At 38.3% G+C, this 17,639-nt stretch overlaps 1 protein-coding gene, 1 long non-coding RNA gene and 1 other non-coding gene across 4 annotated transcripts in view; 1 reads left to right on the forward strand and 2 right to left on the reverse strand.

Annotated features, from left to right (window-relative positions):
• Corin (corin, serine peptidase) overlaps positions 1-17,639 on the forward strand; it is a 195,747-nt gene that overhangs the window by 19,330 nt on the left and 158,778 nt on the right. For both annotated transcript variants that reach the window (XM_070012303.1, XM_070012304.1), the window contains exons 2-3: positions 1,693-1,843; positions 12,530-12,736. In XM_070012303.1, the coding sequence (XP_069868404.1) occupies positions 1,693-1,843; positions 12,530-12,736 (358 nt within the window). The remainder of the gene's footprint in view (positions 1-1,692; positions 1,844-12,529; positions 12,737-17,639) is intronic.
• LOC138820583 (uncharacterized) lies at positions 1,752-17,601 on the reverse strand. Its single transcript, XR_011369924.1, has 3 exons — positions 17,523-17,601; positions 17,157-17,288; positions 1,752-1,835 (listed from the first exon to the last, which is right to left on the reverse strand). It is a non-coding gene; the product is annotated as an uncharacterized lncRNA (long non-coding RNA).
• Positions 10,104-10,210, reverse strand: LOC138821111 (U6 spliceosomal RNA). The gene has a single exon (XR_011370051.1). It is a non-coding gene; the product is annotated as a U6 spliceosomal RNA (small nuclear RNA).

Consider the following 17,639-nt stretch of genomic DNA (forward strand, 5'->3'; position numbering starts at 1 on the left):
ACTCTCTCTTTTTATTTCACTATCTCACATTAGCTGATAGTTCAAGCAAGGTTAGAGGGAATGGGTCAGAAGAGATACGAACTTAGGACTGGCTCCAGTTAGTACTTGCTGGGCATAAGTGAGGCCCTAGGTTCAGTCCTTGGTACTACAAACAAACACACAGTAGATCCCTCAGGAGACATGAATCTACGAAGTGAAGTCCTTCTCAAACCAACATTACAAATCCTTTCAAATAACGTCTCTTACAGAGAATTCTTAAAATGACGGAAGATGTCATCATATGATGTAATGTGTTAGCAAACAACAATTAGTTCTGATAGGGGAATAAAAAAGAAATGGAGGATGACATGTGCCTTGAAACCAAGAAGGAACCATCCAAGTTGCCTTTTCATTTTCTTGAATTTCCATGGAAAATGATCACAGATGAACAGTCAGGCCATTCTAATAATATTGCAGGACCACACTGTTAGATTATGATAAGGCTCTGTTTCAGGCTAGGTATTTGTTATAGAGAATGAATTCTGGTAATGTGTGGCACAGGTTGGTGAGGAAAACTGTGGAGTTTCTGTGAACACACACAGAAATCAGGAGAGAACGAGTTTGGAGGTCAGAAGAGAGCAGGAGATTAATTTTGACCTCAGTCAGGTTGAGAAGAGATGTTGCTATCCACTAGGTACTGGAAGCATGCAATGCAGCTTCAAAAAACATTATCAGGACTCAAAAGGCTAGGAGATGGTCTCACAGATGTTGTAGTTCAGGTTCTGAAACTGTCAGAGGAGAAAAGTATGGAATCCGAGTCAAATAAAAAGTCAGTAGAGGCTGTCATTAAGGTGGTGGTGGCTGTAAAGTAACTTTTAATCCAAGCACTTTTAGTATCATCTCAGACTTCTATTGAACATGTCATTGCCTTAAGGTAGCCGCTTGTGAGAAATAATCCCTAAGCATCATTGCTGGCAGGAGACTGAACCAAGAGAATTTACTGACAACCACTTAGCACAACTACCTAATGACAATAAAAATGTAATGTATAAAAAGGAACATTATCCGGAGTATGATCCTTTGCCAGTGGGTGGGATGTAAAGTCAGCTAGGGGAGCAACAGGATCTCCTCGGTACTTCCAGTTTTTAATTGACCATCAGGACAGCCTCTTTCTCATTGTTAAACCTGGTGCTGAATATCTGGTCTGCAGTAGGTAACCTTGCTGAGTTATTAATGGCTGAAAACTCATTTGATCCAGAGTGATCCAGATTTGAGTTAGAATGTCCTGTCTATGCTTACTCACAAGTGTTTTATCACCATAGACAATCAGATCTTTGCTTACATCTCTGGATTAAGGTGAGCTCTTGCGATGATCATGTATAACTCTTTGAAATATAAATATATAATATATACATATAAATATATAAACACACCCATATATCTATTTATATGTGTATCTATAGAAAAGAAATCAATGCTGGACTATTGCTCAATTTATCTACTACTTTTAAAAAGAAAGACATAGATGTTTTTCTCTTTATGTATACAAGTTTAATGGTGACTTGTGACTGAACTCGCTTCCTACCTCGGATGACACACAGTAAAATGTCCTAGGAAGGCTGATCGCCAGAATCTGTCATCTAAAATTTGATACCGTGCACTGAAGTGCTTTGTAATATTAACACCAGGCTTCCTTTTCCCCTCTGACGATAGGTCTTGGGAGCTGATGACAGTAACCTGGGTGATGGCTGCTCGCAGAAGCTGGCGGTGCCGGTGCCTAACCTTCTGCGCTTCCTGCTGCTGGTCCTCATCCCCTGCATCTGTGCCCTCATCGTGCTGCTCGTCATCCTGCTCTCCTTTGTTGGTGAGTGAGGCCACGAGGCGAGAAAGATGAAGACAAAATTAAACTCGGCAGGATTTATAAGGGTGATTGCGACTTCGCATTTAATTAACCTCAAGGGCAAAACAAAAAGAAAGTTATCTGTGGACTGCCTGACAAAAATCTGCAGCCCCAGCCAGGGGAATCCCTTGATTATCTTTATTCACATCATCAATTCATGAAGTGATTAATTAAAAACAATTTCGAGAGTAAGTGCAAGCACCTTAAACATCCTGGAAAGCTTAGAGACAGTTAAATTTTTTTTTCTTAAGCACGTAAGTGTTTAGTTTGAAAGGAAAAGATGATTAGGTATGAGGGCGTGCGCTAAACAGAGCTATATATGAGGTAGAGAGGGTTTAACATTTTAACCGTTGTAATTAAGCTAATGGAAATCCAGGTTAGAAGGCAGTAGATCAGGGGTAATATTTGGCAGAGCAAATAGCAAGTACAAAAGCATAGCAACTCCATCAAAGATGGAGATGGGTGATCATTTGGCAATGGTGGAAAATGCTGCTAGATTGATACAATCCAAATGATGGGATCTTGCCTATAAGGACTGTGGGCTTTCACCCAGATCACTGGCTTTCAAAATCTATGTCAGGAGTTCAAGTTCTGAGGAGGAAGCTCAAGTATTGTACCAATGTTTTCTTTGATTTTCATTTTACAAAGTAGATCTTCAACACACACTTTAAACAGTGCATCTTAAATTTTTAACCAAGCAGAGATCAACAGCCAAGTAATGTATTCTGACAGGTTAATTTATTTGCATCTTGCTATCTCTCTTTAAATAAATAACAGACCAAGTTTGAAGGAACTGTGGGAGGAAAAAAATAACAAGCCCTGGCCTTTGGCAGCTGAGAATATGACTCCAGATTCTTTGAATACATGTAATTGTATTAGGCAGTTTTTCATCACTGTGAAAATACCTGAGCAAAACAATTCATGGGAGGAAAGATTTACTTTTGCTCACAGTTTCAGAGGCATTGGTGCAATAGGGTACAAGGGTATGAGGGGCAGAGCTCCCTTCACCCCTTTTTAAGGATGACATATGAACCCCTATCCTGTTGGGTGGTTCTACTCACATTCAGGATGGGTCTTCTCTCTTTCCAAACACTTTCACGGACATTCTTAGAGTTGCGCTATACAAATCTCCTAGGTGCCTCTTAATCCAATCGAGTGGACAATTTAGACCAACCATTACAGCAATTGAATAAAATGGAGAGATAAATAGCAAAACCATGATAATCTAGTTCAGTTGAGTGATTTTTGAATTTTTATTTAAAAATATTCTGAATAATTGGTTTCTAAGAATTATGCATTTAGAATTCATAAAGTAATTTAATCCCAATAAGAAAGCTCCTCGTTGTTTGTAGATAATAGGGTCATATATGATATTTATTTAATAATAATAGTTGCCCCTCAGTATGCCTCTCCCCAACACCAAAATCCACAGATACTCAAGTACTTTTATGAAAAATACAGAATTTACATATTCCCAACATATTCTCTTATATATTTTAAATCATCTCTCGATTGCCAATACTGCTAACAGTATGTAAATCCTACATAAGTAGTTGTTATATTCTTTAGAGATTAATCATAAGATAATTAAGCTATTGTTCCTAAGAAATTAAGCTTTTAATTATAATAAATAAAGTACATTATCAGTACAGATACAATTTCATTGTTTTTCCTCAAACACCTTTCATCTGTAGTTGGTTGAATCGGTAGATATGGAGGGAGGGCTATATTTATTTGCTGCAAAAGTGCTTGAAAGTCACTGGTCTGATTATAAATTATTGTTGAAGGATCTTTCCAAAAAAGAAATCTGATCATATTTGTGCTTGCAAAAGATTACACAATTAGATATTCTATTTGAGGCCTAAAGAAACAAAAAACAGGAAGGCCAATTTGGGGCTCTGGCTGGAATGTAAATTAAGGAGGTAAGAGTTTGACATATGGCATTGGTACATTAAAATCAACAGAAGTCAAGAACTGGTTGGGTTTAGAGGTGAGGAAGGAGAAAAGATCAAGTCTGACTCCTGGATTTCGTGCTTAGGTTTCCGGGTTGGTGCCATCTGCTAATATGGGAAGTTAATGTGGAGGAGTTGGCTGCAGGCAGATGGAAGGCACATTGGAGGTTTGGTTTCTTACAGAGATACTGGAGGACGATTACAGTTTGCCAATTACAGTGCAAACACACTTACGTTGAATACATTCAATAGTGCAGGCCTGACCAAATAAAAGGTGGATTTGAGAACTCTACCATGTTGCCTTTCTAAGGACGCTTAAAGTAAATGGTGACTACATATAGTGTTTGGCTTTATTATATATTGGTAGCTGGAGGCATCCAGAAGGGAAGCTAAGAGGGGAGCCCTGGCCTCCTGGGAAGGATATGGGGGTCTCTGGGGTAGCTGACACAGCAGGAGTCAATGAAAAATGAAAGAAAATTACATCAATTCAAAGCTGAAGTCACACCTCTGGAGGACGCTAGTATTGAACAGGGTGGGCAAAGCAGGGAGGAACAGAGATGTAGGAAGAAGGATCAGAGAAGGAAAGGATTCTGGAAATACAGGATTTATTAAAAAAACGAAAACCAAGAAATAATCTTATAAATGTGTTAGAAACAATTGCATGAAAGGAAAAACATTTGAATACATATCTTAGGGTTCATTTCCCTAACATCACCTTATCTGACCTTTTCTGCTTGACTCAGACATGTACTAGTTATTGCAAATAAGGGAAACCATGGGACCTATGTTTCTTTGGGCCTAGCTTACTTCACTTAATATAATTTTTTCCAAGCCTTTCCATTTCCTAATAAATGGGGCAATGCCATTCTTTCTGATGGAGGCATAGAATTCTATTGTGTATATATTCCACATTATCTTGATCCCTGCCTTCACTGTATTTGATGTTGTTATATTTTGTGGAGGGGAAGGGAAAAAACAAATCATTTAAATAGGGATACAAATGGACCCATTGCAACAATGAGACGTACAAGTTGTTATGTCGAAAATGAGCTTTACAACTTTGGTGGGGGGGGGAGGTGTTTTGGGTGGGGGAGAGGATGGGAAGGGATGGGAAGGGGAAACAAAGGAGGAGGCTACAGTGCTTGATAAGAAATGTACTCATTATCTTGCCCATGTAATTGTAACCCCTCTGTACAGTATTTTCACAATAAAAATATAAAAAATAAAAACAAAACAAAACAAAAAATAAAAACAAAAAACCAAAACAATCCAAAAAACAAGGAAATCTTAGCTCCTCAGGAAGCTGAGATTTGAGGATGGCAGTTCAAAGCCAGCTCAGACAGGAAAGTCCATGAGACTCTTATCTCTAATAAACTACCAAAAAAAAAAAAAAAGCCAGAAGTGGAGCTGTGGCTCAAGTGGTAGAGCACTAAACTTGAGCAAAGGAAGCTCAGGGTTACCACCCAGACCCTGAGGACTGTCAGAAAAATTAAACAACAACAACGCAACCAAAGAAGGAAAAACACTTCATGTCTGAGGATGACCAATTAGCATGTCAGAAAGGCCTCAGTGTGGAAGCAGGGAGCTTTCTAGTAGACACTGGATCATTTCTCCCTCTGACTTGTCAGCTGTGGCTTCCCCCCTTCTTCCAAGAGTCAACTTGCCTCCAGATTTGCCTCCCTTTCTCCTCTCAGCATTTTTGGTATTTCGCCTAGTTTATCTTAGAAAAGTCTCTATGGTAGTAGGAGCTTCCTCATCCTACCGTTGTCATTTTAAAAACGCTAGTTCTCAATGGCTCCCAGGTCTTTGGCTAATATAAATTAAAAGCTCATTTTACAGGCTTCAGTACCAAGGACGGATGCTACTCAGTCAGTGTTTCAAGTGAGTTATTTTTATTAAATTAAAAAATTAGTACTGTACACTTTTAACCACTTAAAGTGTACAGTTCAATGTCTGCTATGGTCACCGAGCAGGGAACGTATCACATAGTTGGTGTTTCCCCATTTCCATAAAGAAACCTTGTGCCTTTGAGCTCACCTGCCCGCTCTCCCCAGCTCTCACTCCAGCCCATACAGCCGCTGTGTTTCCATATATGAAATGTGTGGATTTGTAATTGGCTTCTCTTACTTACTTAGCTTGTTTTTAAGGTTTATGTATATCCATTCATCCATTGATAGACATTTAGGTTATTTTTGTTGTTAAGTCATTATGAGTTATCTGTTATCTTGTTATAAATATTTGTGGATGATGATGATGATGTGTGTGTGTGTGTGTGTGTGTGTGTGTGTATGTACATTTTTACCTCTCTTGATTATAAGCCAAGAGCAGAATTTTGTATTACTTACGGATAGGATTGTAGAAACTCCTAATTTGTAACTACTCCTAAATGCTGACAGCTTTCAGAAAGTAAGAATTTCTTCAGACATTTTCAAAAGTCTTCATTTAAAAAATATCTTTATTTTTTAATTAAAAATTAATTATATTAAGTAGTGGTACAAAGAAGCCATTCACCAAGTAGTTTATAAATACAATGTATATTTATTGATGGCACCCCTAAAAATCTTTTTTTTCTTGGTAGCTTAGTCTGGAGCTTGAACTCAGGGCCTGGGCTCTGTCTCTGAGCTCTTTTGTGCTCAAGGCTAGTGCTCTACCCATTTGATCCACAGCTCCACTTTTGGTTTTCTGGTGGTTAACTGGAGATAAGGTTCTTGTGGCTTTTCCTATACGGGATGGCTTTGAACTGCAACCTTCAGATCTCAGCCTCCTGAGGAACTAATTAGGATTGTAGGCGTGAGCCACTGGCACTGGGCTAAGTCATCTTTCTTCTGCTCCTCCTCCCCCTACCACTCCTCTTCCTTCTTTTCCTTCTCTTATGAATTCTTCAACAAATTATTTGCTATAGCCATACTGAAGTCATAGCTCCTCAAATGAACATTTCCTGTCTTCTCCCTGAGATATTTATGGTTGTAATCATCAGTACAACCACTTTGTAGTTTTGCTGACAAAACCTTACTCAATTCTGCTTACCTTTAAAAGTGTCTGGTTTCTGAGTAAATGAGGGCTGAGAAGGGAACCCTGGATGTCAATTGTGTACAACTAGCAGCAGCTCCAGCTTCAACGGCAAAGTGGTAATGACAGAGAGATTATTGATTATGAGAAAATAATTAAAACCTCTGCTTGCAAGCACAGAGGCAGTGTGTGTGTGTGTGTGTGTGTGTGTGTGTGTGTGTGTGTGTGTGTGTAATTTTGCCTGTGTTGGCTTGCTTCATAGATGAAGTTACCATCGGAAAGAGATTTCTGAAGCTGGGAGCTGAACTTCTCTGACTAATTTCCTTAGTAGAAGATGAGCAGCAGGTTGTTTCTTATCCAGCCCCTCAATGGGTACAGCATAGCTCTAGTTTACTTTTCTACTTCTAAACTTGGCAAGAACTTGAATTGCCCATTATGGATTCAAATATGTGGACCCTAAAATAAGGATTTGGGTTTTGAAAGACATTGAAATGGAAATTAAAAGTAAGAAGGTTAATTGTTCCTAGGATTTTACTTTTTTGGTGATAGAGTGACCCTCGGGGCAGGTGACTGAGGAGGAATGGACACCCAGGATCTAGAAGTGTAGGCTGAGGGTCTGGATCTTTCATTTCTTGACCATGAGACTTTACATTGAATACTTTACCTTCTCCGTGAGAGGGAAAATTGTATGAAAGGGGAGAAACAGTATTTGTGAAAATCTTTTTGTAAGTTATAAAGTTTATTAAAGCATTCGTTTTTATTTGCCCACTTAATAATTAATCATTTGTTCTTTCAAGCTCTTCTTTGAGGTAGGCATTCTGGATATTAACTCTTTGTCCAATGAATAGCTGGCAAAGATTTGAGAATGGTTGAAAAGAAGGAGAATTGGAGCTCTGAATTGATGCTGCTCACTCCTTCACCATTATTGAGTGCTACGTGGCACGAGTTACTGATATTGAGCACAGAATTCAATAAAACCCACATCAGGGTTTCTCATATAGTAAGGGAGAAGGGACTTAAGGAAATGATTACATTGCCACGAGGACAGACAAGATGTGTTGACAGAGCTGATGGCACGTGACTGGACCTTGTCTAAGATAAGGACAGCTTCTCAGAAGGAAATTTTAAACATAAAATTCATAGTGAGGATGTTGGAATAAGGACAAGACATAGTCTGATTGGGTCATTAATAAATTAATTAACTTTATGATTGGCAAACAAATAAAGCCAGGTGTGGTTACACATACTCGCAGTCACAGCTAGTTGGAATCACGATTCTAGGCCAGGCCTGGCAGAAACCAAGACATTATTGCAATTAATAGCCAGGTGTAGGCTAGCATAGGCTATCTATGTATCACTATATCTATGTGTCTGTCTGTCTGTTCTTCTGTCTGCCTATCTATCTATCTATCTATCTATCTATCTATCTATCTATCTATCTATCTATCTATCTATCTATCTATCTATCTAACCATACCTGAAAAATAAAGTTAAAAGGTCTGAAGCAGGGCTCAAGGGGTAGAATATTTGCCTTACAAGCCTGAGCCTCTGAGTTTGTACCATAAGAAGGAGAAGTGTTTATGGTGGTTGTGTGGAGAGAATGAGTTAAATGAATATAAGGAATGGCAGGGTAGGGTCTGAACTCATTTTTTTCAGCTACGTTCATCTCAAACTTAATTTCATCAAGGCTAGTATCCAAAAGTCTCCCTAGGGTGCTACGAACTACCCCCTTCACCCCCCAGTTATTGAAGACTTGATTTCAAAGGCCTTTCTACTCATCCACATCCCAAATCGGGTTTGTTTTAGTCATGAGCATATGAAGAATGGCCTTGGCTTACTTTTCTAGTTTTCATAATACTATAAGAGATTTACATGCTGCTTCTTTATTTTATAGTTTGTCATGAAGAACAAAGAAAAAATTCAGTGGTGCAGAGTAAAGATGGTAAATAGTTCATTTGTCTTGAACTCAAGAAATATTTCTCTTTAAAAAAGAACTTTTTTTTTTCCAGCCAGACGCTGTTGACTCATGCTTGTAATCCTACCTACTCAGGAGGCTAAGATCTGAGGATCATGGTTAGAAGCCAGCCCAGGCAGAAAAGTCCCTGTGAGACTCTTATGTCCAATGAAAAAATGAAAAACTGGAAGTGGCACTGTGACTCAAAGTGGTAGAGTGCTAGCCTTGAACAATAGGCCCAAAGTACAAACCTGAGGACCGGCACAAACAAACAAAAAACCCAAAACAAAAAACTTTGTTCCTCCCAAAATATTAGATGAGCTGAAGATCTTTAATCTTAAACCAGATTGACTCTTAGCAGATTTCTTAGCAGTTTTTAGCTTTTACAAGAATTTGAGATCTGAAGACTCCTAACTTTGTAACTTCTTATATGCTGAGTATTATTTTAAAGTGGAAGGCTTACCAGGTCCCTATTTACTCACACCAAAAAAAGTAATTTTTTCCCCCATCATTGGACTCTGTATTGCTCATTTAAACCTTCAAATTCTTTTTTTTTTTTTCTGGAACTTTTAATTCTTTTTTTTTTTAATATTATTTTATTTTATTTGAGAACATACTGTACAGAGGGGCTACAATTACATGGGCAGGATAATGCATACATTTCTTACCAAGCATTGCAGCCTCCTCCTTTGTTTACCCTTCACCTCCCTTCCCAGCCTCCCCCCTCCCCCCACCCATTTATACTCCCCTCCCCCCCCCCCCACCGACATTGTAAAGCTGGTTTTGACATGACATTTTGTACTTCTCATTGTTGCAACAGGTCCACCTGAATCCTTAAACGACTTGTTTGCCCCCATCTCCTCCACATGTTATACTGACATCAAATACAGTGAAAGTGGGGGTTACACTGTGGGGGAGGGACATACAAAGCAACAAAGAAATAATCTTATAAATGCGTTAGAAACATATGCATGAAAGAAACGAAAACATTAAAATACATATTTAAGGGTTCATTTTCCTAACATCACATTATCTGACCTTTTCTGCTTGACTCATACCTATACTAGATATTGCAAATAAGGGAAACCATGGGACCTATGCTTCTTTGGGCCTGGCTTACTTCACTTAATATAATTTTTTCCAAGCCTTTCCATTTCCTAACAAATGGGGAAATGTCATTCTTTCTGATGGAGGCATAGAATTCCATTGTGTATATATACCACATTTTCTTGATCCATTCATCTGGGTTGGTTCCATATCTTAGCTATGGTAAATAATGCTGCAATAAACATAGTTGTGCTGGTAGCTTAAAAATATGGAACGCTTCACGAATTTGCGTGTCATCCTTGCGCAGGGGCCATGCTAATCTTCTCTGTATCGTTCCAATTTTAGTATATGTGTTGCCGAAGCGAACACTCAAATTCTTTTAATTACTTGCAATAACTCTCTGAAGTTATGCCTTCTGTGTCAGGCTTTTTGAAATGCCCCTCTAGTGCTTTGTATTCAGAGCAGGCAGGAGCCACGGGCAGCAGGTGGCATCCATTGGGTAGCAACTGAGGATGAATTCAAAGTCTCAGCCCCCACTCCAGACCTGCTGAGCTGCTTCCACCACCACTGCAGATGTTCCCTTGCTTCAGCCGGCCCCACTTCCTCTCTCTTTTTCTTTTCTTACCACAAATCCTTCACATCAAGATTACCCAGAACTTGTCAGCCACATTTTGTATTGGAACTAATATGTATTTGAACATGATTTTAAATAAGCCCCCCCCCCATAAGCTAGGGAAGTTCTCTGCCACTCAGCACCACCCCCAGGGACTACTATTGGTTAGCTATATTCGCAGAAATAACATATTTGTGAAGATGAAAGTAAAATGATATGTGATCGATTAGTAAATTTTTTGCATGAATGAAATAGATTTCATTTAGTCATCAAGCTTATCACATACATTGAATTTTGATATGAGGTAAATGCTATCACTCACAGAACAAAAATAATGAAAGGATTGCTTAATTTCGCTGACTGTACTGAATGTGAATATATTATGGAATTATGATTGCACCGTTTGAAGAGAATTACCTATATCTTATGTTGTGAATTATTTTTTGTGTCCCAGCATTTTATTTAGAATCCTTTGGCAGATAGAAGTGACATCCTTAAGCCAGGTGCTGATGGCTCACTCCTGTAATCTTTAGCTATTTAGGAGGCTGAGATTTGAGGATAGTTATTCAAAGGCAGCCAGGCAGGAAAGTCTATGAGACTCTTACCTCCAATTAACCACCAAGAAAAAAAAATAACCAAAAAACAAAACAGAAGTGAATGAAGCTGTGACCCAAATAGTAGAGTGTTAGCTCAGGGACAGTGCCCAGGTGCTGAGTTCAAGCCCCTGGAGACAGACAGACAGACAGACAGACAGACAGACAGACACACACACACACACACACACACACACACACACAAATGTTGGCCTTGGTTAGCTAGAAAACAGCTGCTTTTCTATTTTGGAGTTAACGTTTGCCAAGTGTCAAACACATGTAGTGAAATTTTTTCCATAGACCAATATTAAACATTTTATTTATATTTCTTTTGTTTTTAATGGTCCATGAGACTATTTATAAATGCAAGAGCTAATCAGAGCATTTATTATAACTGGTTTTAGAAAAAAAATTCTCCCTCAGTCACTTCTATGGATGGATCAATATCACATTCATTTATTTTTGTCGATATACTCAACTACAGTGGTATATTCTGGAAGTAGTCTGTTGTCTATTTTGACTGAGTTAAAAATACATGATCTCTTTGAGTGTTTCTAAAAGTTTCAGCATAAAGACAAAGCTAGGTGATTCTTGGTTATCTTGAATTTGTTTCTTTCTTCTGTCAATGCATGGGCCTCAAGAAAGTCAATAATCTTAAAGCTTACCTTACTTTATATAATTCTGTTTCTGATCAAAGATGAAAGTAACTTACTTTCTCCTTTTATTGTGTGCTGTATTAAGGCTTTACATTTTTTAGTTTCTATATAGAAGTTCTGGTAAATATTTGAGCTTGAATATGATCAGTTATAGGTTATGCATAGTTTCCTGAAATTTTGTGCAAATTATAGGGAAATATTAGGGCTGGAAAAAAAAACAGTTGTGTCTGATGGTGGCTGATACAATACAGAGCCATGCTGAGTCTGTGTTTTGGGATTAAGAAAGTGACAAACCTGCCAGGTGTTGCTGGTTAATGCCTATAATCCCAGCTACTCAGGAGGCTGGGATCTGAGGGTCATGGTTCAAAGCCAGCTCTGGGAAGGAAAGTCTGGGAGATTCTTACCTCCAATAAACCAAAAAGGTGAAAGCAGAGCTGTAGCTCCAGTAGTAGAGTGCTAGCCTTGAGCAAAAATCAAACAAACAAAATCCCCCCAAACTTCAGGGACAGAAACCAAGCCCTGAATTCAAGCCCCAGGACCAACACACAAAAAAGAAAGTGAAAAAGTAGAAAAGAAATGCCTGAAAGATTCTCTATTTGAGGGTGAGTCTCAGGTGAGGTAGAATTTCCCTACCCTCTTTGGGCACCAGGGAACTCAGATGGGAGAATTACCAACTGTCCTCAGGAAGGAGGTAGGTATGGCATCTTGTTCTTTGTGTTTGCCTGGGTAGAAGGTAGGGGAAAATAGCCTTACTTTTTTATTAATATTTTTAGAGAATAAATACTTCTAGTAATATTTAAAAGCACATTTTCTTTTTGGCTTTTAGGAACCTTGAGAAAGGCCTATTTTAAATCAAATGCCAGTGAACCTCTGGTCACTGATGGTGAAGTCCAAATGCCTGGTACCATTCTCATCAATACAACTGATAATGAGAGCACACTACATCTCCTAACTACTACATCTTCCCTTCGACCCAGTCCAGCTTTGTCTACAGATGATTCTCTCTCTGGGGACCAGAGACCCAGGGATACAAGTAAGTCTGCAGGTGTTGAACATGAATGTCATTTAATGTCTGTGCAATGCACGGACATCCATTGTGACAGCCGATGCTTTGAAGTCACAATTACTGAGCATGCAGATGGAAGTTTGGTCTTCTGGAAAGCTTGGCTCAATGCCCTTACTTATTATACAAAATGGTGGCAGGTCAGCTGGCTCAAAGAGACAGAGTTAGAAATAAAAATATGCCAATTTTATTCAATATATATGCCAACTGCTCCAATATGAAAGGTGGTACTTCTGTTTTGAAGTTGCTAATTTGGAGATGATTAGATGAGTAGTAAGTTATTTATTTGTGTTGGTTTCTTCCTGTTCAGGTAGATGCTTAGGGTACTCTCAACATTAATGAAAATAATTCCTTGCAATGGAGTTAATAATATTTTATACATTTCAATATCAGGGCCAGCCTGTGATCGTATGGATTTTTTAAAATAAAAAGTATGTATTAAAAAATTAAATTGTTGTATAAGAAGGTTACAATTGAACACGTCTATTTATATATACAGTGAGTCTGGATTAGAGACACCCTTTCCATTATTCTCCCTTCCCTTCTACTTCCCCAGTCACATGATGCTTCCCACTGTATTGTTGCATATATACATTGAATATGATGACTGCATTCATCTATCATTCCCTTTTCCATTCATCTGTCCCTCTCCCACTATTCCCCCAAACGCGTTTCAGCTTCCTGATACTCATTGTGTTAACTTCTTCTTAACTGTTCAAAGAATTTATACAGATATATATATAGGATCTTGCAGATACTAGCGTCCATTTTCTTTTTTTCTCCTCCTTTTTCCTTTCCCTTCCTTTTTCTCCGTGTGTTGTTTCTAGAGTTTGAACTCAGGGCCAGGGAACTGTCCTTTAGCTTTTTCACTCAAGGCCACTGCTCTAACACTCAAGCCACAGCTCCACTTCCAGTGTTTTGGTGGTTAATTGGAGATGAGAGAGAGTATGCCAGACTTGTCTGCCCGGGTTGGCTTTGAACTGGAATCCTCAAATGTCAGCCTCCTGGATAGCTAGCATTACAAGAATGAGCCAACAGCCTGCAGCTAAAACTTTTGATAGTTTTCAGCACAGTGATTTAATGGGCACTAGGCTTCTATTTGTTTCTGAGGTTTCTCTGTGTTGTTCTTCATGTTATCCTTCTCTTTTATTATTTATAACTTTATTTTGCTAACAAATAATCATACTTTGAGAAAATGGCATGTGATAAACTCTTCTGCATGAAGACTAGAGGCAGGATTTATTAGTTGTTGGAGAAAGAGCTAGAAGACAGAAGGAAGGCTGAGAGTGTGGACACAGGGTCAATGCCATGGTGGCAGAAGTCATACTCTGGAATGTGGCCATCCTAGCCAGCCCTGAGAGCTTTAGTTAAAGCCACTTAGCTTCCAGAGGGCTTGCTGGGGGTGGAATTGGGTGAAAAATGCCAAGAAACCTCAGGTGAGGTACAATGAAAGCTGCCTGGAAATGTGATTGGAAATGAGACAAAACCCACTCATTGATACTTTCTTCTTTCCCCTCATTCACAAAATCCTGCAAAGGGATATTATATCTTATATTTGGAACAGCATATTTATTTATATTCTGATCCAGGAAGGGAAAGATTAAGTTGACTTTTACCTATGTTGGTATATACCTGCAATATTTGAGGAAAAGCAGGATTATGCTGGGTTTTGTTTCGGTTTTTTTTGGCTTGTTTTATTTGTTTCAGTTCAGAAAGTTAGTGTCTAGATTCCAGAAAGGTACTGTCTAGATTCCATCCAGCACCTATGCTTCCTAATGGTTTCTTAGGCTTAGGGCTCACTAGTGATCCCCATGGAACCATGTTCATTACCTGAGAGTAAAACTGAAGACAAGCCAAGGTAAAATTTATTTTCCTCATGAGTTTAATTTTGAGGTTGTATATTTTGGTTGCATCTTAAGCACTTCATTATTCCTAAGGACAGTGTTTTCCATCAGAACTGCAGAAGTAATTGCAATAAAAACAGCCCAGTTAATGTGGCTACAATTACAGCAACTGTTGTTTCCTCTTACTGCGTTTGCCTGTACTTTGAAAGTCTCCTCAGTTGCTAAGGTTCAAATAAGGTTGACAAACACACCCTCTGAAGTAAAGAAACATATGGTAGCTGTTGCTCTATTCGGAAGTTCGATAAAAGTCTGTTTGACTCATTTTCTTTTCCTGTGACTGGAACATTGCTTGAGAATCTGAGCATAATGTGACATGTAGAGGAAATCCAGGTGAAATTAAATGATGAAATGGAGAAAGACCTTTGAATGTGTGCCATTCTACACTGTTAATGTTCTTCATAGTAAAAAGCTTTATAGTCTGCTAGATAGATTCCCAGACAGACTATTGTCAACACCATCAATAGAAATCATTTACTGAAATAGATTTGATAATATTTCATACATCTTAGTGATAGTGCTAGCCTGCGATCATAGAGCTTTTGGTAACAAATTTGAATATTTCCATTGTAATCTTTCAGCTGATGAAATTCATAGGGAATAATACATAGTACATTATTCTTTTAGCTATAATATTGAATCCACGTATCCAATATTGTTGGCTTAGTAATTGGCAGACATGAAATTGGGTCTCAGATCTCAGGACAGTGCTTTTATTTACTTATTATTATTATTTTTTGGTGCCACTCCTGGGGCTTAAACTCAGGACTTGGGTGCTGTTCTTGGGCTTTTCTGCCCAAGGCTAACATTCTATCATTTGGACTATAATTCAACTTCTGGCTTTTTGGTGGTTAATTGGAGATAAGAGTCTCATGGACTTTCCTGCCTGGGCTGACTTTGAACTATGATCCTCAGATCTCAGCCTCCTGAATAGCTAGGATTACAGGTGTGAGCCATTGGCACCCGGCTTCACTTTGCCAGTCAGCTTCCCTTGCTTTTTACTCAACCAATTTTAAAGTATCCTTTAGTGTCTTGTTTTTAAATTAACAGATAACAGGGAATTGGTTCTTTTTTAATTACTCTACCTTTTATTAATAATCTCCAATTGATATTTTAAGTTCCTGGCATAAAAGCTATTGAAGTATAATTCAGTCCCCAAATACAATGGCTGGCATTCTATCCTACCTCCTGGCCAAAGTTAGTAGGGAATGGTCTTCCTCTGATATTTCCTTCTTGTGTCCTTAATATCATACTAAAGCAGAGAATACTGCAGTTTATAAAGTTTTAACTGGAATGCACCATGTAGCCTTATTATACTGAATGGTACATTTGAGCTTTCTGAATGTAAAATAGGTTTTATGTGACATCTGCTACTTCTAGAGTTTCGTTCGTGGTGATTTGAAATCTTAAGTGCAATGTGGGAAAGAAGAGGCCCACAGTGAACTTTACTGCTGTGTTTCACCAAGGGGTTTTTCTAGGATGCATTCTGTGCCTGGCTTTTAATTTTTGCCATTTTCCTTATGCATTTCATAAATATTTAAGCATATGTCGAACATTTATGAAAGGGGAACATTTCTGGCCAATCAAGAGATTCTGGATTACAGAGAAAATGGTTCACACTGAAACAGCCTACGTGTCTGACCAAGTGTTAGACTGACTACAGGGTAGATTGATGTGATGAAGGCTTGAAGTGTTCTTGTTATCACTTCTTTCATAACTACCTCCAAAATCTTCTATTTCAGCTGAAAAAGCAGTGAATTTTAAGTGAATTCATTCACTTAAAAAAAATAAAAAGCCCTGATTTTTTTTGAGATGTAATTCACATACCAAGTCACATACCAAGTCATAAAAATCAACCCTTTTGATGAGTACAATTCAGGCATTTTTTAAGTGCATTTATTAGAAAACCATGAATACTAGCTAGTTTTAGAAAGTCTTTATTTCTGTAAAGAGAAATGTCATAGTCATTGCTTCTTGAAGCTCTTGGCCTAAACTAACCTATTTTCTATTTCTGTGGGTTTTCCTGGTAGGAAACTTTTAGACTAGGGACCATCATACAACATATGGTCCTTTGTATCTGCAATGTAATGTTTGGAGAGTACATCCAGGATCTAGTATTTTTTTTATTTTTATTTTATTTATTTATTTATTTATTTTCTGCTTATGTGGTGCTGAGGAATCGAATCCAGAGCCTCATGCATGCAAGGCAAGCGCTCTACCACTGAGCCACCTCCCCAGCCCTCTAGTATTTTTTTAAAGACTTCATGCAGCTTAGTGTTGAATAATATTTCAACAATATAATATTTATTTATATATTATATATAATTATATGTTATATTGAAATATAAGCTATCATCGGCATAGCTATCATCAACATCTACGCAAATACAAGTGAAGCCATTCAGTAATTGTTGAAAGCTTGTTGGTTGTTAGCATTCTAGTAAAGGCCTGCACAATTTGTAATAGAGAAAAGGAGAAAGGAAACTCACATGCAGAAGTAGATTCTCTTTCTTTTTCCCCTGCTCTCCTTTCCTTCGTTCACATCTCACTTTTGACCACTCTTTCCTTGGTATTGTATTGGGTTCCTCCCAAACAGAGCAATCTCAATCATCTGGCAGAGCCTGGAATTTGAAGTAGTGGAACAGAGCCTGTTAAACTTTTTCTTTTTCTTCTTCTTCCCCCCATTCCCCACCCCCTCTTTTTGGCTACAGTCCTTGTCCTTTTTGATGGACTTTGGGCTTGTCTTCCTTACTGTCTCTCCTAAATGAAACCTGCAGTCTATTTATCACCCCCAAAGGTAATGTGTCTTAACACATTAGTACAGCAACAGAGAGCAGCCACAGTTAAATACTCACATCAAGAAAGCTTGTACTTCAGAATTGCCCTCTCCAGATTCATTATTCATCATTTCCTCTTCAGGACGAACAGCCTTATACCCTAGGTCCACACAGGGGAAGAAAAAGCAGTAGCAC

The sequence above is a fragment of the Dipodomys merriami genome, unplaced genomic scaffold, assembly GCF_024711535.1.
Source record: "Dipodomys merriami isolate MVZ:Mamm:240054 unplaced genomic scaffold, mDipMer1.0.p SCAF_9, whole genome shotgun sequence".
Taxonomy (NCBI): domain Eukaryota; kingdom Metazoa; phylum Chordata; class Mammalia; order Rodentia; family Heteromyidae; genus Dipodomys; species Dipodomys merriami.